The sequence below is a fragment of the Neopsephotus bourkii genome, unplaced genomic scaffold (genome assembly GCF_033783945.1).
Source record: "Neopsephotus bourkii isolate Nb327-2 ecotype Australia unplaced genomic scaffold, CSIRO-AGI_Nbou_v1 NB_1615, whole genome shotgun sequence".
Taxonomy (NCBI): Eukaryota; Metazoa; Chordata; class Aves; order Psittaciformes; family Psittacidae; genus Neopsephotus; species Neopsephotus bourkii.
Genome location: NW_026902090.1, coordinates 1,436,018 through 1,458,132, shown reverse-complemented (window position 1 = coordinate 1,458,132; position 22,115 = coordinate 1,436,018). Strand labels below are relative to the sequence as shown.

The window sequence follows — 22,115 nt, the reverse complement described above, 5'->3', positions numbered from 1 at the left end:
ATGTCCTAGTGAATATAGCTCTAAGGGAGAAAATTAATGGGAAGGAATTACACTGATGCAGACTCTGCAGTCTGCGCAGGATGTCCTGAGTACAAGCTGGTTTCTAATGAGGGGAATGGGAAAGGGAAAGGTAAGAAATGGCCTAAGAAAGAGTGATGAACCTAAAATTTTAAATGAAGTGACATAATAAAAAAAACCTAGACTCTTTAAGTATTTTTTTTCAGCTTTCTGAAATTCTCAAGTGTTCAGTATTCTGGTTTCATTTTTATTCCTTCATTCTCTTTCCTGCTCTCCCCCTTGAGTGAATAAAACAATAAAGCTACTTCAAAATCATGAGGCATCTTATCTCTGTCCTCCTAGCACTGTCCCAAAGAATGACCAGAATTAAAGGTAGTTTTCGATCACGAGCACATTTTACTAATACAAAATAAAATTGACTCAGATTATCTTCTCAGTACTTTGAGCAGAATTAAGGTGGTTTGAAAAATACAGCTTAACTGCAGACTTCACAAACTTTGTTCCATTTATGAAAAATAAGGTCTCTGGTTAGCATTTCCAAGCTGTTTAACATTTTTTATGAGGAAAGTCATTTTTATAGGGGTTTCATGTGTGAAATAACTGAAACATCCTTGTTGGTATGGAGGACTGAAGGGCTAATCGTGTTTCACATTGATTTAGCAAAAACTTCTGTGGGCAGAGATTTCCCTTTTTTAAGGAAGCAGTGCTTTGTTAGATGTGTGTCTCGGTGAGTTGTGCTCTTCCTTAGAAACAAAATAGTAAAATTGAGTTTGCAACCAGGCCAAAGTAGCTCTGCCTATCCATTTATAAATGTGAGGAGGAGAGGCCAAAACATTAGTTTTCATTCTCTGCAAAGGGTCTTGCATCAGTGGCAAGGGATTATTTATGGTCATGAAAGTAGTTGCCACACCTCATTGCAGTAAAATCTAAAGAGCAACTGCTGATGATCCAGGAAAGGCAGGTGAGTCAGAGGCACACTTATGGATGAAGATACTGTGTACAGTTCCAGCAGTGTAGCCCTGCTTCCTAAAGCACAGGTTGGTCCCTGTATAAAACAGTTCCTTGCTGTGATGTTGCTGACATAAAGCCACCAGTACACATACTACACACACAGGCATTTTTAAGTGCCCTGTTGTGTCTATAAATGTCTGTGGGCCCACTGGAAGCAACACAGACCGGGGGAACAAATATGCCATTTGCACCCAGTGGAGAGAGCTCAGGGCTGCAGGTGTCAGAGTGGGGAAGCTGGGGGGATACAACATCCATGGCTGCCCTACAGAATTGTGGAATTCCTGCAAATTCCAGTTACCATTCACAAAAACTTTGTGTATCTCTTTCCACGAATTACTGTAGAGCCAATCTAAATTTACAAAGACTTTTCCTTTTTTTAAAGAGTTTTATGTAGTGGCTGTATATATCTTTTCAGATTAAATGCGTAATAAAGGCTGCTGATGCTTTTATTTTGCAGGTTGACATCTAATTTTGCATCTATAAAGATAAGAAATGTCAGACCTCTTTCTGCACTCTGTGGTTGTGCATGGTATCGTTCACATCTTTTTCTCCTCATGAATGGAAGCATAAAACGCTGGGCAGAATGTCTAACCCAAAGTGTATTATAGATTTAGGATGTTTGAGAGGAGCAAGAGGGGGCATGCTGAATTTTCTCATTTTCATGCACTGGAAGGTGATTTTGAGATCTTTCAGTTACCATCAACAAAGGTTGAGTCTTCTGTGTTTCATAAACTCTAATCAGAATCAGCTGATTGCACCCAATTTGGGTTTGCAGAAGTATGGCCATATGACTGTAAAAATGCACTTGCTGCTTTTTCTTTCCATGTCACAAGCAGGGCCTGGTCTTTGAGGCTGTTGTTTTGAAAACAAGAAAAGACTTCTTTAACTCTGTCCTAAATGTGAATCAGAGGGAAGATGCATGTAATGCCAATCTGCCATGCTTCCTTTTTGGTTGGTCTGGACATTATGCCTGAGGGATGATGAGGTCTAAGCTACAGCTTTTACAAAGCCTCTGAAATTTGACCTGTGAAGTGAGGTCATCTCTTGATGACGTGTATCACTCGTGACTTACACAGCCTCCAAGAGAAGCTGTGTTTATGCAACATTTCATTTAAAAGCCATTTTATTTTCCTGAAGTCTTGCTTGTGATTAAATTTGAGTGGATGAGAGCACATTTTTACTGGATCCATGCATCCAGTTAAGAAACATAGGATATTTTTTCCCTGTCCCCCAGCTTCGCAGACGTTACATTGGGCTGGTTGGTTCTAACCAGGCAATTGCTTTACGTTTCACTCCAGCCATGTTGAAACAAAGCCAGTCCTGGAATTCACACCAGAAAATTATACCATTTTGGTGCATATTTTCCCTTCACCAACTAAAGCAAATGAATCTGATAAACCTGCTTCACTTTCTCCTTACACAGCCTCTCCTTCTCTCTCGACTTCCCTGTGCATCTGCATATCTCTCCCTCCCCCATGTCTAAAGGTACCACTACCCTTCAGGGCACACATTGGGAATATATATTTTTTTCTTCATTACGTTTAAAAGCTACTGCTTTAGCAAAAACAGCTTTTGAGCCGTTGCAACATGAGAACAGCTGTAGCAGTGAGATGAGAAATGGTCCTAATATAGAGAGATTTTGGGGGCTGCGTTGCTGAGTTGGAAATGCCATCCATAGAATATCCCCCTAGTGCTAAAACCCATCGAAATAGATTGGAATGACTTCTTGGATTCTTTATTATTTTTAATGACTTGTTATGTTATATCCAAAGGAAGTTGGAGAACGCTGTTCACTCCTGAACTTAGCTGCAAATGCTCTTGTGTGCATTTAGTCCAGCTCCACATGCAGAAGAGGAGATGGAAAGAGAGGGTATCTTTGTACTAGCAAGGGGGGTGGTTTTAAACTCCATGTCTCCCCAGCAAATAATATTATTCTTTATTTTTTTTTTCTCCCCCAGCTCGGGGATTGGATCACATTGCTGAGAACATTCTGTCATACCTGGATGCCAAATCATTGTGTGCTGCTGAGCTGGTGTGCAAAGAGTGGTACCGGGTGACGTCGGATGGGATGCTGTGGAAGAAGCTCATTGAGAGAATGGTCCGGACAGACTCCCTGTGGAGGGGCTTGTCAGAGAGGAGAGGATGGTGAGAAAACTGCATCTTCTCCTCCTTTGCCCCCATTCAGGACAGTAGGTGCTGTGTTTCAAACCATGTTTGAAGTTATTTAGCACCCTGAAACATCATGTTGGTTCCAAACCTGACAGTTACTTAAATCAAAATTTGGGGGTTAGGTCATCATAATTTCTATGCAGGCAATGTGGGGGCTTTTTCCTCACTCTCCTCACCTGATCACGCTCTTCTCCCACTGTGACAAGTGTGATATACAGACTGAGGTTTTTACACCCAGCTGTCATTTGGTTCAAATTAAGATGCTGTGTACACCCCAGGGGAACAGTAAACTGGTCAGCAGTTCAGAGCAGAAGAGCTTTTTTAGGGGTGGCAGTGGTGCAGCATGTGCTATGAATTAGTTGTTTCCTGATAGGTCTGTTTGTTTTCCTCAGCAGATTTTCACTATTAGATATCTGTTTAATTTTCAAACTGGAAGCTGAGGGTAGGTACCATGGAGAATAGGGGACTTTAGAAATGCAGATAGATTAGTTAATAATCATCTGGAATAGCCTTACTACAATGTGGGTCTCACTCAAGTTTGAAGCTGCTCTGTTAACATTTCATTAGAACTTTCCCTCTCAGGGGTACGTCCTTTAATACATAATTTTCTTTTCCAAGGGTGTCCCTAGGATGTTGGCAGAAAGGAAGCTGGGTATGAATATTTCATAAACAAGATAAAAGTGACAGCTCAGGCATTTTGGTTGCTATTAAAAAGAAAAAGATACAGAGTTGCAAACAAAAGGCTCCTTTTTTATGGTTAATTTTGTTATACTGTTTGTCTCAGGCAATAAAGGCAAGTAAATCAGGATTATGAAACGTCCTTTAAAAATAAATACTATTTTGATCTGCTTCCAATAGTGTAACATTTATAAAGAGTGTAAAATGAACACAAGCATGGCAGTGGTAACTTCTGCATTCCTTTTAGTACCTTGTTCTCTCCAGGTTGAGATCACACTAAGTCTGAAGAGGACCTTGAGAGGTTCTTTAGTTTCTCCTGTTTCCCAGAGGCAGAGCCAGGTTTCTCCTAAGTCATCCCAGATATTTGTCTAACTTGTTCTTAAGAACCTTCACTGATGGAGTTTCCTCAAGCCTTACTGGGGCAAGGAATTCCACTGTTTGACTGAATTTGGTGTTAGAAAGGTTTTCTGTAAATCTAGGCTGTATTCCTAGCTACAGTTTGGCATATTGTATTTAGCCTATGCAAACAGGGCAGTTTCTCATTCTCCTTTTGGCAGTAATCATTTCCATGTTGGAAGATGATCATGTTTCCTAGATTGTGGATGCCCTGACCAGCTGTAACCCTGTGTTGCCTCGTCCTCTTGCCATTCTTGGTTTTCTCAGTTCAGACCCTCCCCAGTTACTCTACTCATTGGTGGATGGTGTCTTCTGCCAAAGTATCACCAGAGTTTGATGGTGTGAGAAGCATTGCTTTGCTTGTCTTATGGAGAATATTCCATTTTATGCTTTCCAGTGGAACATGTACTTTTTATTTCTTAACAGTGAAATAATACTGTTATAAAATCAGTTACCCTTTCTGTGGCAGTTCTACTTAGCCATTATTCCTCATCTTGCATGCTTATGTTGTTCCTCAGTGGTGAACTTGGCACTTGTCCTCATTGAATTAGATTCTGTTTATTGTTTGGTATATCTCCATTTTGTCAGGAGCATTATGAAATCAATCTTGTCCTCCAAAGTGCTTGTAGCTTCTCCCAGCTTTAATATCATTGGCCAGGTAATAAATGCATTCCCTCTTCTATACTTTGTCTTTAATGAAGATGTTCAGTAATGACACGTCTAGAACAGACTCCATGCAAGGTCCCAGTTGCCATTCTGTTAACAGCGCACATTCAGTAAACCGTGCTTTCCAGCCGTTTGTGTGTCCATCTTTGAGCTTCTCCAGAGATCATGCTTCTCTTGCTAAGTCATGAGAATAGCCTGTGAGAAGAGATTAGGTCAGGTCACAATTTGATATGGTGTATTCTGGATTGATTGGTATTACATGTTGCTTATCACCTGGTTGTCTGATTGACAGTGTGTTCTAGAACTGCTAAGAAGTCAAAGTTGAGTTGCATGGTCCCTCAAGATTTTAAAAATAACATTATCACAACTACTAGTACAGACATATGATGTTTCTAAAAGACAGTTGAACAGTTCTGCTTCTCATCTCAAAGGACAGTCACGCCCTATTACCGCTCCTCTTCTTCAGGTTTACACTGTGTCCTGGAGGTTGCTTTCACAGAACAGGAGCAAGCTGTGCTCTGTTTTTCAGATTACCCTATGATAGGCTCTAAAAGATGTAACTCCAAGCATGGTGTGGTGTTCAAGAGAAGCAGACAAGAAATATCCAGTATAATTGTATCTCTGTCACATAGAGCTTTATAGCTTGTAATCAATGCTAACACTGTGCATAGCACTGGGAGCTGACTAACTGGACAGTTCAGAATGATAGATGACTGGTCTTACTTGCTTACAGCTTCTCACTTTGCACACGGGCTGCCTGATTTCAGTATTTGCAGCTTGTGGCTTACAACAGAAACCCAATTCTGCAGCATGGTGCCCTTCACTGACAGCTTGTCAGGGAGCAGTAAGGGTTACACAGATTTAGAGAAATATACAACAGAAGTCCAAAATCTGGGCATGGTTGTGTCCATCTGAATACCTGATTGAACTGGCCAGTCATCAAAACCTGCGAACAATAGTTCCTTTTATCCCAGAGCCATAGTGCAATGGCCACTGGGATGCCATGGAAATTCCAAGCAATCTTTTAGCTGTACTGTAAACAAATGACTCTACAGGTTGTAAGGCAGGGCTTATAGATGGCAACAAGACCTTGTATTAGATTAGCTAGTAAAGCTGAAAACAGTAGACAGGTTTCCAGGCACATAAGCTTGTATACATACTGTTGTAGACCAAGTCAAGTCTTCCAGGATGTATCTTGGGTGTTTTGTATATCTCCAAAGCGTTTTTTATCTCCCTGGACCAATAAGTTCCAGACTGGATCACAGTAAAAAGGCAACCACCTAATTAGTGTTAGGCCCCATATGTGTGGCAGCTGATCACTGTGTTTGAAGACTCAGGTGACTACTCTGTCCAAAGTGGAAAGCACCATTCTCTCAAGTCATACTTAAGATACTTTATGTAAAGAATTATCAAAAGTTCTTTTCTTGAGCATTTGTTTTTTAATTTATTCAGTCCTATAGTTTGCAACTGCATTATAACAGAAAATATGTGGTTCATTGTTGTGATTTCCCCAGTTCAAGTACACCAGGGCAGCTAATGTACAGTGTCTCAATGAGTTTTGAGGTCTACTGTATGGAAAGGACAAGAAAGAAATGCACAAAGAAGTACTGAACAATTAATTATGCCATAATGGAGTAAGGGAGGGAGAAGTGGAGAGCTGGCCCAGTGTAAACTCTGTGCCTCTGATGCCAGGATTACACTCAGAGGCATTTGTGCCTCTCTCCATTTTGTGAGGCATGTTGCCAGGCAGAACAGCAGTTAGTACGCCCATGGTGGGGTTTACTAGCTTCCACACCGTGTTTGGTGGCTTCTTAACTTCAGGATGAGGAATTAAAGTTTTTTACACAGCAGGTAGTGATTGCCGTTTACAGGATTTTTTTGGTAGCAAAAATCTAGCTTGGGATATGAGTATTCCAAATCAGTGTTGAAATGAGGGAAGCACTGCAGATGAAGTGTTGCTTACCAAAATGTAGTAGAGAAGCAGTAAAATGTCCGTGTACCAAAACTGATACTGTTCCTGCTAATGCAGACAAAAGCTGTAAATGCATGGTGAGTATGAGGATTCCTTGGCTTCCTTCGTGTTCTTTGTTTTAAAGGTGACCTCTGATATAGGTGTGTGTATTGCAGGCATGAGCTGTTCTCACCTCCTATTGAGTTGAATGGGCTCATGTCCATAATAAATAATATATTTCCCTTCCCTGTGTGACTAGGCTCAGATTTTTCATGAGTATTTCAATGTCAGAATGCAACACTGACATGTTACAGGGCAAACAAGCAATGAACCACCCCATCTGACTGAGTAAATTACATTTGAATATCAGTCTGTCTGTGCTCTTAAACAGTGGCTACCCATTTGTAAAATGCCAAGAGGACCTTTCTCCAAGATACTGAAACATGATCTATGTTCACTGGGGGATGTTCTTTGTCTTCCAGGGGACAATATCTATTTAAAAATAAACCTCCTGATGGGACTGCACCACCCAACTCATTCTACAGAGCACTTTACCCCAAAATTATACAGGACATAGAGGTAAGAAACAGCTTCCAGATGTGGTGTTTGGTTGGATTTTTAATTTATTTTTAAATCTCACTGATTTATTCATGATGCAGAAATTCTGAGATCATGCCATTCTAATGAAATACCTCATTAAATCTGTTGTGCCTTTGTCTGGAGTTTGTAGATCTGGGATAGCTATATGAAGTCCCAGGCTTCAGCACTCCGTTATACAGGGGATGAGTTGAATTGTTGAGTGAGCTGTTTGCAGAGGGGGTTTCTACCCCTTGCAGGTCATATGCCACAGCAGCACCATGCCATCTTGATTTTCTCTGTTCCACAGTACTTTGCTCCAGCTGATGCGGATGAGACCTACTAAGATGTTGCAGGGAGAAATTGAGCATGGTTGCCTTATATCTAGTGTGAGCAAAATGCCGTGTTCTGGTACTTTCCTAATGGCAAGAGCATGCTCAGGTGCTGTTGTGACAAATTTGTACAAGTGCTTAGCTAAGAGCTCAACTGAGACTTTCTTTTCAGTTGTTTAGCTGTTGAGTCACTGGGGGTTAAAGATTGAAGACAGAAAAAAGCTTTTAGGTCACTTCTCTCTCACCATTCCAGATAACACAGATGAGTTTAGCCACAATATGTTTTCTAGGCTTTTGTCCATTTAATTGGTTCTCTTATATGTGTTGGAAAGAAGTTTAGAAAGTAGTTATGTCATTATATGGGCCTGACTGCAGAAAAAAAGGTAAAGAAAAGTATCTACTGTCTTCTCAAACAAACAGAAAAAGAGGTGATAGTTCCATGCTTTATTTTTACTCTCTTTTCTGTCTCTCAAGACAATAGAGTCAAACTGGCGTTGTGGAAGGCACAGTTTACAGAGGATCCACTGCCGAAGCGAGACAAGCAAAGGGGTTTATTGTTTACAGTATGATGATCAGAAGATAGTAAGTGGCCTACGAGACAATACTATCAAGGTGAGAATGCTCAAGAATGTAGTGCCTATGCCATAAATAATAGTGTCCTAATTTCAGGACATCTGCCCAATCTCTTGTTAGTAACCTATCCTTCTTCTTCCCTTACCTCATACCTGCAGAGCATGTTATGCCTCTTTTATCTGGCAAGAGAAACCCTGTTTTCTTACAGACAGACTTCGCTAGCAGAGTTTTTGCCCATCATTAGTTACAGCCTATGTAATTACTGTGCCTCGTACCTTGATGAGAAGGGTGAAACCAATATTTGTAGTAAAGACGGTAATATCAAAGATGTTAACGTATTGCACCAAAGAGCCTTGTAGAAGACTCTACAGATGTCACTAAAGATGTTCTGTACTGCACTATGGATGATGTGTTGTAGTAAAAACTACACTAGTCAAACCAGTAAGTGCTGAAAGGTGAAAATCTTACTGAGCTGTCTGCTTTGGAATGTTTGCTGTCTCTTAGATCTGGGATAAGAATACATTGGAATGCAAGCGAATTCTCACTGGACATACGGGTTCTGTCCTGTGTCTCCAGTACGATGAACGGGTGATCATTACTGGATCTTCAGACTCAACAGTCAGGTGTGTGCTCATGATTTGGAGTTTTCTGTTTGCCTCTAAGATTTTAGCCTTGCAAGCTGCTGAAATAGTATTTTCTTAAATGCGTGCTCTTCAGTCAGTTCCATGAAGTAGTTCAGCATATGTGTTCAGGAGTGTACCGTGCCTTATTTATCAGATGTCCATGCAAATGGAAGTCAAGGAGAAATGAGAACCTAAGTAAAGGTCAGTCAAGGTCAAGATGAGTTAGGAAGGCTATCTGGCTTTTCACTAAGGTATTGCATGTTCTGATGCTCCCTAAGAATATTTTAACTTCTCCCAGAGAGTAACTTTTAAAAAGTTGAAGTTTTCAAAGCAAGTTTGAAGGTTTTGTCATTCATAGTCACTCAGTTTTAACAAAAGATGTATGAATAGATCTCCTGTGACTCTTAATTAAATTTAGCATGATGTTTGTTTTTGTTCAGTCGTTCTAACCTTGCTTTCCTTCCACTCTCCAACCAAAGGCTGCACACCTCAAGTCAGCACTTGTGGTGCATGTTGTGGAGATGTGACGTCCATTAGACATATTACAGAATCCCAGGGAGTCTAAGACATGTAGTATAAATGCAAGCACATGAGTTAATGAACTGCAATATGAACTTATATGTGGAAGAGCAGGTCTGTCCTCTCCATGTTGTTATACTATCTATTCTCTTCTTGTCAGAGTACAAACAGTGTCCATGAAGTGAAGTTGCAGACAACAAAAGGCTGTGTCAGTGGCCTTTTCTGAAGCTATTAGCTGAAAGCTCTTTATGGTTATCACTGTGCATGTGTGTAAACTACCACTGTTAAGCTAATAAAGATTACATTTAGTTCCTGACACGTGATGCATGTGATCTTGTGGTGCTGCTGGATTTTGGGGTCCTATCGTTGGCAGGAATCAAGAATTTCAGCAATTCTGCCTGCCTGGAGACAGTGTGGGAACTGCACTGTACTGAGCAGATCACAACGGAGAGGCTGATTTCTGTAACAAGCACTATCATCTTCCATGTCAGGCCAGGCAGGCCAAATTGCAGCCTGGCTACTTGCCCAGAAATACTTTGGTTTCCCACTGTATCTGTAAATGTTTGTGCAGAACCCAGAGGCACATAGGATCCATCACTTTTATCCTCGGGTCTCCTCAGGAAGAGGGGCTTCATTCAGTAGACAGTACAGATGGGCTCTTAATGCTTTTGAAATCTCAGGGATGCACTTGTCCAAAGAAGTCAGTAGGTCTCCAGCTCCTGTCTGCAAACTGCTCCTACGTTAACAGCTCAGGTCTTTATTCTGTCAAGTTTTCTTCTTTGGATTTTGTAATTGGAATGTACTGTTCATTCTCATTTATAGACCATAAGTTGATGCACTTCAGCCTCCATAAGTTATAAAATAAGACATTAGAAGTCTTTCTCACATCTTAGATTTTCTTACTGCTTGCCTTATTGGCAGAGAAAACTTCTGCAATGTCTGATGTCCCTGATGATACAGCCATTTTCTGCTCTCACATAGTATATGTGGGATACAGGTATGATAGTGCCAAAAGAAATCTTTATGGAAGGTGAAAGAAGTTTGCCAACAGAATAGCCCAAAAGAAACATTTTTAAGACTTAAGATCTTCATTTCAATTCCTAGAAGTTCTGTATGAAGCCTTTTCCTAATTTTCATCTTAAATTATCTTTCCACTGGAACAGTTGGTTCTAATAACATTAAGTTGACATAACTGCTCTGTCTTAATTTGAGTATTCAGCACATTCCTGGAATGTAGCTGTGTAGCAGATGCACTGCAGGGTAAATGCAGTTCATGGTGCAACTTGTGGCAATTACTTATATTTGTTTGAAAAGCATATTCTTATCTTCTGCTTCTCTGTAAATTTTGCCTTGAGTTGATAGTCCTGTGAAAGAGGTCAAAAATTAAACCTGTAACTGAGCTTGCTTCTCCACACATTATGACTAAGTAATCATTGACTGGAAATGGAGTTTGTTGTAGGCTTATACAACCAAGAAACATCAGTCTTGAAGGCCATCAATCTCACACCTTTCCTCAGCACTACATTCCCTTAATTAAAGAACACTTCTTTCCTGGCTGGTTTATTTTTATGGTGTTAATTGCATTGCAGGGGTTTTGGCTGCTGGCCTGTCTCAGTATATGCATAGTCAACAGGTTTATATAATACATCTTTTAATGAACTATTTAATAGATATAGATATAACTTGTGGTGTTATATTAGCTTCTCTAATATTGCTAGAGAGTCAATTACCTCTCTTTGTTCCTCTCTTGCTCTGCAGAAAATCCACTGTACAGTTTTTTAACTCTTCTCTCTGGTTTGAAATTTGGACCTGCAGGGTGTGGGACGTGAATGCAGGTGAGATGCTGAACACACTGATTCACCACTGCGAAGCAGTACTGCACCTCCGCTTCAATAACGGCATGATGGTGACATGTTCCAAAGACCGTTCCATTGCTGTGTGGGACATGGCTTCACCAACAGACATCACCCTGAGGAGGGTGCTAGTAGGGCACCGAGCAGCTGTCAACGTGGTGGACTTTGATGACAAGTACATTGTATCAGCATCAGGTGACAGAACTATAAAGGTGAGGTGTTTCAGAGGCTTTTTATTTGCAGCATTGGGGTATTTAATAACCGAGAACAGATGCCCAGAGAGGGAAGATAGTCCTTGGCAGTTAGTGCACAGATCTTCCTTTAGAAGCAGTATTCTTCCTCCTGCTTGTTTCCACTTGTCCCTCCTGTGTTGAGCTTGCACAACTTGTTTACAGAGCTGGATGGCAAATGAGGTCTAGCTACAGATGCAGTTGAAAAAGGACTTCTTTTTTTTTCTGTGTTCTTTTTCAACTTGACCACTTCCATGATCTGTTTCAGCATGTCACTCGAACAGTTGTCAGAGGGCAGCATGGGGGCAAAAGTAAAGGTGAGTGGATAGGAGTCTCTTAAATGTTACTGCTGTATCCAAATCTGCAGCCTTAAAACTGAGGAAAATCAAGATCCTGTGTAGACTAAATCATAGCCCAAGAATGCTAAAGCCTGATTTTGGAAGCTAATTCTTACATGGTGTGGCAAAAATCTCCTGTGTACAGTGACCCAAGATGCTAACAGTTGCAGAATATAATCAGAAGTCCCTGGAGCGGTAATCTTCCCACTCTTAATGATAGCATCTTCAATTAAGAGCATTCTGGATGCATCTGTATATCATACAGATACCAGCTTTTGTTAGTCTCTTCCTAATAACTTTGTCTCTGTGTGGTTCCCTCCCCCCTTCCTGTCACAGGTATGGAACACTAGTACCTGCGAATTTGTGCGCACCTTAAATGGCCACAAACGAGGCATTGCATGTCTGCAGTACAGAGACAGGCTAGTAGTGAGCGGCTCTTCAGATAATACTATCAGGTGAGAGACACACTCCCCATTGCAGAGTTCTGTGCCAGCACGTTGTCTCTGATTCCCTGGGATGTGCAGAGAGGTTAGGCAACTGAAGTGCTCTGTACCCTTGTCGTCTTTGAAAAATGCTTTCTTTGCTATAGAACATTGGGAACTACTGGAAGGAGATATTAGAAGCCTGTTTACTGTGTTATCTTTCATCCTCTGTATCTCAAGAGTCCCATACTAATCAACAAGTTACATTGCTCTGACAATTCTGGTGTATGAAAGAGCTGGCAAGTACCACTTTCTATGATGTCCTCTTGTGATATTTTAATTGGGCTATGTGTCTAGTTAAAGGGGTCAGATTTGCAGTAAGAGGCATTTAATCCTCTGCAGAAATCCTCCTGGGCTCTCGCCAAACTCCTCTTGTGGTACTTGGCACCTGGTTAAGTTTGGAACAGCTGGTTTAGAGGCTGAAGTTCAGTTTACTGCCTTTTGCACTTCTCCAGCTGCCTTGGTTCCAGTCTGAGATTTAACTCCTTCTGGTATCGTGAGTCAGGTTTTCTCCATACATACTCAGCTGCTAGCAGAGGGATCTATCACTAATCTCAGGGCCTAAGGAGCAAGCTTGAGTAGTAGTTGAAGTGATGGAAAGAAATGGCTCTGTTGTGCAAAGAGGAGTAAGAGCAGCCCCGCTTTTGTCTTTGTCATTGCTTTAAACAATTGTCTGCCTTCTGATAAAACCTGAAAACTGGACAGTTTAAGCAGAAACCCTTCACTTTGCATGTCAGTAATAAATTCTCCTCAGTGAGAATGATTCATGCTGTTGTTTGTCTGTAGACTTTGCTTACCTCTCCTGGCTTTGCATTCTATTGGAAAATGGTTGTCCTTTGGTTGACATCACCGGGTCATTATACCAGATTTTAGTATCGGGCTGTCTGAAAGCATGACCAAGAGAACTGGAACTTCTGTCTCTGAATCAAGGGAAGAGTATTACTGGCATCATGTAAGAGTAGCACCAGTTACCCGTGGTGAGAACTCCTGCACTTCAAATAGAAAATAACCCCTCTGCAATGTACTATGAAGCTTGGTACCAGTGTTAGAGTAAGAAATAGTTAAATGTTACAACAGTTAGGGAAGGATCGGAATTACGACTTGCAATGCTAATAAAAATAGATGTCAAGATAGTGATAACGCTAAAGAGGAATACAGTTACTTTTATGCTTACATTGGACAAAATCCCTAGTTGACAGATAAATTGTGCTAGAATTTCAGGAACGTTGGCAGTGAATCTTAATGAAAGTCTTTTTTTGGCTGCTGTGTGGGTAAGGCACAAGACTTACCTGGTCACATTGTTTTCTCCCAGCCATTAGCAGGGGGCACAAGTCAGTGGAAGGGTGATGAAGAAAGGGCAGGTTGCCAAGCCATCTTTGTGGGTGGCTTTGTGCTTTGTATGTTTGCTTTTAATCCACTATAAAATGCCAGATGTTGTGTGTTGGCCTTTAATAGAGGCTGCCTCCCGATACAGAATTTGAAGTTTGATGTTTCTCAGTTTCAGGGAAACTTCTTCTGAAAGGTAACTGATTTCTAGTTTTGCAGCTGAAAATACAAGGACACGTGAAGTGGCAGAGAAATCAGGATCTTCTGTAGAGAGATGTCGTATGTAAAAATGGTTTAGGTTTTGTTGTAGGCCAGATATTTCACCAGTGAAGGAGGACACAGCTACATAGGTATTGCTGTCATTATGGTGATTTCCATCTATTAGAAATCGGTTCATCAAGTTTAATCCAACCACTTCATTATCTTAGTCTTCAGGGTCAAAGTTCTTAATTGTTACAGACAAATATGGTATAGAAAAAAATAAGACAAAAAAGATAATTTATAACAAGAAAATAGACTCAGGCTGCATCATCTTGGGTTAATTTTTAATTGAGTGGTTGATTTGCATGTGTGTGTTCAACCTCCAGTGTCTGCACACATGGGATTCTGACACTAGACTGTTTAAACAACAGCATTCTCTCTGGGAGATGAGGATTCAGGCTCACCTGCGTTCCGTACATCTTCCAGCTCTGTGAGGTCTTCAGGTGAATTAAAGGCTTGCAGACTTCCAGAAATTCTCCCAAAGCTATAGGAAGGAAGAGTGGTGGTGGTTTTGACTGTGTGCACTTTGTAGTAAATTGTTTCAGTTAGTTCTTAAGCCTTAAGAGTGCTTCCCTTACTGTTTCATCCTTTGGCTATTTAAAGAAGTAGAAATTTGAGAAGGTTATCAAATCTGGAAGATGCCCTTGATACCAATTCTGTTAGGAGATTCTGCTCTTACATAGTAGTTACCTCTTTTGTACATGAAGGCTCATTCCCCACATGGCTAGGCACGTCATCATCTCAGCACATTCAGATTCAGGTAAAACCTCAAACTGGGACCTGAAAATACAGGCCTGAATTAGTGTGATGCAGCCTCCCAGAGCTGCTGGCAATCTCAGGATTAATGGCAAGGAGTGGAAACACATGGCACTAAAGTTCCTGGCACAAGATTGCTTTTCAAACCTTTCTGCACCAGTTCATTTCTGGCACTGTCTATCCTGTTCACAGTCCTTGGGAGACTTAATGCTCTCTGACCAGCCAGAGTGCCTTTGGCTGACCTTTGCCACAGAGTTGCTTGCTCTGACCTTGACTGGTGTGCTGGTTCTTATGTGAAAATTGTTAGGATCTTCATCTTTGTATTCCTGAAAGATCGATTTCACAGGTTGAAGAATCACCTGGTGCTCCTCATCGGCCTCAACTGTGTGCATAGACAAATTGTTTCTTAGTTCTGTAGTGGCGAAAGAGTTCTGTCCATTCCTTTGTTGTCCAAGTGAGAGCAGCTTGTCATGGCAGGACACCTGCAGTCATTATGTACCAACCTTGGGCACAAATCCACTGGATCTGGATTATTCTTTGGGGACCTCAGGAGTAAAATATGTGGGGACAGTGTTTCTGTTTCTTTCTATCTGTCTCTCAGGAAAATTGACCTGAATCCTCAGCAGTTGTGCTGCTTTGAGATGTGTCACCTAGAGATTCCACCTGTATTTCTCACTACTGTGAAGTTCAAGTCAGTCTGAATGCTAATTGAATGAGCATTTAAGAACATTTGTGCCTGCTTTCTTTTCAGCTGTGTGTCAGGGAGATGCAGCAGATACAGCTATTAAGATTCCTGTATGAGCAGAGCACATTTCAGCCACAGATGGACCACCTCTAGACAATGCATGTCAAAGAATTTCAGTTCTTGTAGGAAAATAACCTTTCTTTATCCATGGTAACTGGAAGTCATGTCAAAAAGCTGAGAGAAGCATGGAAAGCAAGTAGGCTAGCGTCGTAACTGTTTTAAGTACTTCTTTTGTTTTCTTTCTTCCAGGCTATGGGATATCGAGTGTGGGGCATGTTTACGAGTGTTGGAAGGCCATGAAGAGTTGGTGAGATGCATACGCTTTGACAACAAGAGGATAGTCAGTGGGGCATATGATGGGTGAGACCATCAATGCAGTTAATACCTTGCATCTTCCTGTCTGTCTCAGTGTCTCACACCCCACTTTGCTGTATCTTCCTTATAAATACTAGTCACTTTGTCTGTAAATCAGGACCATGTTCCAAAGCATACCTGTTTTCCTTCTTTTGCAATAAGTCAGTGTGTTTTGATGTGTGTGTCCAGTTCTTTACTTTGTAAGAATGTCTGACTGACACAGCCTGAAACCTCTTGTAGCTGAACCACTACTAAGAACAGTTTTTCCTATCTGTGGTTATATCTGCTGGACCATTTGCCATTACAGACTAGGTGTCTGCACTCCCACATGTTTCTGTTAGTTATTGCCACCTGCTTTTTATGGGTTTTACTTGTTGACAGTGTATTTTTTTTTTCCTCCCATTAAGCTCTATAAGCTTTACAAAGGGGAAATGCGAGAACCAGTTCTCAAGAGCAGAAGGATTGCTGTAATTTTCCTTGAACTGCTGTATTAGCTAAGATGTACTAACAGTTAATTTTTATTTTTCTTTTCTATGAGCACTTGCTCTTTTCTCTCTAACAAAGCTGTGGTTTTGTCTGTTTCTTCACTACTAGGAAAATTAAAGTATGGGATCTTGTGGCTGCTTTGGACCCCCGTGCTCCAGCAGGGACCCTCTGCTTGCGAACCCTTGTGGTAAGAGCTTTTGACAGGGGTGTTGGAGGGAGCAGGAAAGTGTGCTTGATCAGGGCTATCTTGAGCCATGAAAACTCAAGTCAGCTTAGCTTAGTCTGCAGGATCTAGAATTTTCTATTGGTCTGGCTTTTTTGTGTGTCCATGTTTTGGGGTTTTTTTTTAATGTTGCAAGCTATAAAGCATTAAAAGTTGGAACGTGTGGAATTGTCACTCACTTTTTAACAGTTTTGCTCTGTGATTTGAAGTTATTAGCTAAATTAATTTTCAAGACTTGTCCTTGAAATCTGTGTGCCAGTGGGTTTGCTTTAACCTGTGCGTACCCGATGCTGTGATAGTAAGTTGTCTGATCTGTTGACATGAAATTTCTTAAATATTTACATTCCAAATTTGAGCCACAAGAACAAAAACACCTTCGGAATTGCTTTTAACTGGCATTTGTATGTTTAAGGAAAAAAGCAGGTAAGGACTGGAACAGACAGTGAAACTGCCTCACCTTAATTACCTCATCCTTTAAAAGCAACTACCACTTTCATACTGTTCATGAGTATTTAGGGCAGGTCTGATGATGATGTGGTTAAAATGTCATTGTGCGAGTGTTAACAACTTTCACAGTCATGCTTAACAGTGGCTCTGCACTGGTCTTACAATAATGTGAGAAAGTTGTGAGGAAAATGCCAGTACAGCCAAGGCTATGGGATGGTTCCTGTAAGTATTCCTCCATCACAGTCACCCCAAAACACTTGCACTATCGCAGAGGATAAAGGAAGATTTCAATCCAGTACCAAGTTATCTTTGAAAGAAGTACTACATATATTTCTTTTTTAGCAAAGAAACGTTTGGGTCGGTATATATTAGACCTTTCCCTGCTGTGGCATGAGATTGCAGTCTGTGCTCTAAACCAAGATCATACCAAGGCCATCTCATTCTCTAGAAGTGTGGTTACCTCTCACCAGCTGAGCTGTGCTAACTGGCCTTCTGCACTCTCATCCACCACCTGAATTGCTACTGTTGTTGTAGCTTTCACATTTGGTGCAGAGTGTGAGAGTTACTGTGACTCACCTGACAGGCAGTAGAGCATTAAACCCTGCTAACTCTTTTCCAATCATGTATTTGAACCCTGAGCTGCAGAGTAAGAGTCTATGAGAGCCTAGGGTGCCTGCAGGTACTGTTCTGAAAAACCTGCTTGTTAGCCAAGTAGAACTACAAATTGTTTCATGGCTGAAATCCAGAAAAACCCTTTTGTCATCAGCCACCCAGTCCCAAACTGTGAAACTACTCTGTAACCATAAGCACATATCCTGAGACTCTAAGACTTCAGCTTGGTATTAGTAGTGTTCCTGCTCTAGCCTGAAACAAATGTGTGCCTAGTAACCTGTAGACTTAATTTAACTGGTGTGATTTCCTCTGCATTTTCCAGCAGTGGACAGCCAAAGTGCCCCAGCTAATTATATTATAAATCAGATGCGGTGGGATGGAAACACTGTAGGAATCTCAACACATAGATACTCATAAATCCCCATTTGATAGCAATGGAGGGGGCCAAAAGAGATGGGGGGGGAACAACAGAGGAAGCTGTTGTGGCACTTTTAGGAGTTTTAAGACAACAGGGTGTCCTTATACCCACTTACCCGTGGTTTGGTTTTGTGTTTTTTCTCTTCCCTTGGCCTCCAAAATTAAACCTGGCTGCACAATGAACATCATGAGTCTCCCGCTGCTCCTGTTCAATTTTCAAACAGTAGGAGGAAAGTGCACAGATAACAAATGCTCGCTGCATGCCAGGTCCCTTCCAGTTTTGTCTTCTGTTAGCTGGAACGGTGGCCACATGAATTTGTCAGAAGCTTTTGAGGCACAGAATAAGCACATAGTTCAGCTTTCCTTACAAGCTAATGAGTCCAGGTCCTTTTGGCCTTCACTTAGGGTGTGCACTGTGCTTACTGCTTCTGTAAAAGCAAAGGGCAGGTGTGTGCTACTTCTAGGGCAACAGTACATAGCCTACAGTGACTGGGAGAAAAAAGGGAGCTCTGGAAACAGTTTTTGGAAGTACCTCTCTCTGTGAGCAGTCCCTCAGTGGATCTGACTGTTGTAGTGATATTTTTTAGCAAAAAACTTCTTTATTTCACTTCTACAACACAGACTCTGGGAAAACATTTCTTTTTTGAATAGGTGGGAAGACAAGCCCCTGAGGTGTTCTTAAGACAAATTCAAAATATAGTTAAGAGATCAGAAAAGGTCCAAGGATTAGACCATTTTTTTAAATTTATCTTAAAAATAGAATCTGAATATTGCATGTGTGTATTTTCAGTCAATTTTAGGGATTAAGAGATTCACTTTAAAGCAGTTGTTATGCTTTGCAAACCAAGCTGCATTCTTGTAGTCCTGTATCATAGGACAGAGGCTTTTCATAGAATCAGGATAGTTAGGGTTGGAAAGGGCCTTAAGATCATCCAGTTCCAACCCTCCTGCCATGGGCAGGGACACCTCACACTAAACCATATCACCCAAGGCCTCGCCCAACCTGGCCTTGAACACTGCCAGGGATGGAGCATTCACAACCTCCCTGGGCAACCTATTCCAGTGCCTCACCTCCCTAACAGGAAAGAATTTCCTCCTTGTATCCAATCTAAACTTCCCCTGTTTAAGTTTGAACCCATTACCCCTTGTCCTATCACTACAGTCCCTAATAAAAGAGTCCCTCCCCAGCATCCCTATAGGCCGCTTCAGATACTGGAAGGCTGCTATGAAGGGGGCCTATAGGGATGCTGGGGAGGGACTTTGAGTAGCTAAGCATAATCTTTTGCCTAAATATTTGAGAAAACTGTATTTTCAGTATTGAAGTATTTTCAGACATGTTTTTTTCCCGACTCTAAGCCCCTCACAGTGTGTGAGCACTGAAGAGATTTTTGTATTAATGGAAGAGATAGGGCTCACCCTAGTTGTATGGTTTCTGTTCCCTTCTGACCAAGGAAGAGGCCGCTGCTCTTATAGCAGTGTAAACACCAAGAAAGACAGGCAATACAAAAGGGAAAGTACAGTGGATTTGCTCTGTGATATCCAGGATCTTACCGTTACCTCCTGTTAATTACAGTCTGAACTCTTGCCAAATTGTCATGCCATTTCCACTCAGCCTCAGAGCAGAATGCAAACTGCCTATAAAGTATGCCCTTTCTAGTTCATATTTTTAGAACTGCTTAAGAGGAATTATTACTGTGTCACCAGGCTTTACAACAGGCTTCTTAGTGTCCTCCAGTATTAAACCCTTTCCTTTATAGCAATGGCAGTGGTGCCAAATGCAAAGTTCTCATCTCTCCCCCTGTAACCTACTGCATTTGGAAATCTGTGATTTTGGGAAAGAGTTTCACCATGGAACAAGGAAGACAGTGTTCCTGTCAACCCCACCAGACTGAATTGTGTGGTGAAGGGAGCTTGGTTTGTTCTGCACAGTACATGCCCAGTGTTTAAGATTGAAGATTTAAGGAGTAATGGGTAATTGTGACTGTAAACTTCCTGTGAGCCAAGTACTCAGATACAGGAAATCCTTTTCACTGAAAGAGGACTTAATTTACACAATGTGATGCTGATGCACAGCGTGTCATGTGGGGTTTACTGAGAAATGCATGTAATGCTAGAATCCAAGGCCAAGTTCATCTTCCCTGATCCATCCCACGTGCCAGCAAATTTATAACATGCTGTGTCTCCCACTTGCATTTAGGAGCATTCTGGAAGAGTCTTTCGACTTCAGTTTGATGAGTTCCAGATCGTCAGCAGCTCACACGATGACACCATCCTCATCTGGGATTTTCTGAATGACCCAGCTGCCCAAGCAGAATCCACTCGTTCCCCGTCCAGAACGTACACCTACATCTCAAGATAAATAACACTACACAGTACCTCACACTTGCACAGGTAACAGAGGCTCAAAGGTGGCACTGGATGTAGTGCAAGCATGCTGCTTGAATAACTAGCTGAGTCTATCAATATTTCTCACCTTGGTTGGACAGTAATTACAGTGTCCTGTAAAAGAACAGGAATGATTCTGAAACCTTAGAGTAGGGACTTTATTTTAGGATTTGTGGCATGTGGCACCTGTGAGTTCGCCTGAAGAACCCCTCCTCCTCTGCCCATCATCATCAATAATTAAATCAGCTATCACTGCTATGCAGAAGGAAGAAGGGTTTCTGCAGAGCGAGTAGAGCAGCTGCTGCCTAACAAGGGGATGCAGATGGCATGACCCTGGGCAGTTGTCGCCAGGCAGGAGGGTTTTGTTAAGAAGCATCAGCTTTGTTCAGTCCCTCTGAAGTGGTGACCATTCTTCTCACTCTACGGCAAGCTGATTCATTAGAACAGTTTGGCTAGGGGAGGAGACACTGAGGCACAAGCCCAGGCAAATTTAATCGAGATGCATCAGTGTGCAAAATCATTTACTCATAGGGCCTACCCCTAGATCTCTCTAGCATAGCACGGCTATTAAATTGTTCATATCAGAGCTGCTGGTTTGCTCATCGCCTTACCCTTTTGTCTTGGCCTGCACAATGTGGGGAGGACATAATGTTTCATATTTTTGGGTCACTTTTAGAGTGGATTTGATTTATGTGAGTGGAGTGGGGTAGCATGATTTCCCACTATGGTGGGTACATGCACAATTGCTGTTAATAGCTTAAGAAAAATGGCAGAAAAGTTGACAGGCTTCTGCAAGGGGGTGTCCACAATGATGTTTTCCCTTGAAAATGCTCTGTCATGGGGCATATCCTGTGTCATGTTTGATTGGGAAATGTACAGTGATGCTCCAGAGCTGTCAGATCAGCTGTCTTGATTTTCTCACTCTGGTCAATCAGATGTTCTTTTAAATCATTAAAAGGTTTAGTGCGAATGGGCTTTGTTTGGTTTGTTCTGTTTTTCATTCCCAGGACTCATTTAAGCTGCAGTATTTAAATGCCAGGACAAAAGAACTATCCACGTAACCAATACTTGCTGAAGAGAGAGGCTCTCAGACTTGTTTCTGGAACAAAGTTGGCGTGCGGTTGATCTCAGACAGGGTCTACTCAGCGTGGCTGACTGCTAAAGTGCTGCTATATCAGAAGATGTCTTTTATCTTTCATGAACACTTAACATTTTTAAACCTTCCCATCCCTTTCTTCCCCCATCCTGCGCTTCCTGTTCACTCCTCTTCCCTTTACCCTGTTTGGTTCCCCTCCAAATCCAGTTACAGATGTCCTATGAATATATTTAAGATGTTGCCAGAATGTGTTGCTTTGCTGTTAAGCAGAAGACTTATAGCCACAATGCATCCTGCTGAGAAAGTCACTTCAGGGTGGGTGGGAGAGTGGGTGGGGAGAAGGCTGCTACTTTCAGACTGAAATCAATGTCCATTGCTATGCCTTTGAAAAAGCATTCAGCTTTGAAGAGCAACAAAAACACTCATAAGGAGCCAGACCACCCCCTCCCTCTTCACTTCCCTGCGGCTTTTGGCTGTTCTGACTGCAGACCTATTTTTTGTGGAGAGAGGACCCTTGAAATTTGACTATTATGAGCCAAATCCATCTCTTTTCTCTCCTGCCTGCTATGCTAACCCTTTGGAAGCTGGATGT

General features: G+C 41.6%; 1 protein-coding gene across 10 annotated transcripts in view; it reads left to right on the top strand.

The window, feature by feature from the left end:
• BTRC (beta-transducin repeat containing E3 ubiquitin protein ligase) overlaps nucleotides 1-21,770 on the top strand; it is a 116,920-nt gene extending 95,150 nt beyond the window's left edge. For all 10 annotated transcript variants that reach the window (XM_061372514.1, XM_061372517.1, XM_061372515.1 and 7 more), the window contains 10 exons: nucleotides 2,988-3,174; nucleotides 7,372-7,468; nucleotides 8,272-8,409; nucleotides 8,875-8,993; nucleotides 11,328-11,577; nucleotides 12,270-12,388; nucleotides 15,753-15,863; nucleotides 16,452-16,530; nucleotides 20,240-20,433; nucleotides 21,435-21,770. In XM_061372514.1, coding sequence (XP_061228498.1) covers nucleotides 2,988-3,174; nucleotides 7,372-7,468; nucleotides 8,272-8,409; nucleotides 8,875-8,993; nucleotides 11,328-11,577; nucleotides 12,270-12,388; nucleotides 15,753-15,863; nucleotides 16,452-16,530; nucleotides 20,240-20,401 — 1,262 coding nt within the window. In that variant the 3' untranslated portion in view covers nucleotides 20,402-20,433; nucleotides 21,435-21,770. The remainder of the gene's footprint in view (nucleotides 1-2,987; nucleotides 3,175-7,371; nucleotides 7,469-8,271; nucleotides 8,410-8,874; nucleotides 8,994-11,327; nucleotides 11,578-12,269; nucleotides 12,389-15,752; nucleotides 15,864-16,451; nucleotides 16,531-20,239; nucleotides 20,434-21,434) is intronic.
• Nucleotides 21,771-22,115: the final 345 nt, after the last annotated feature.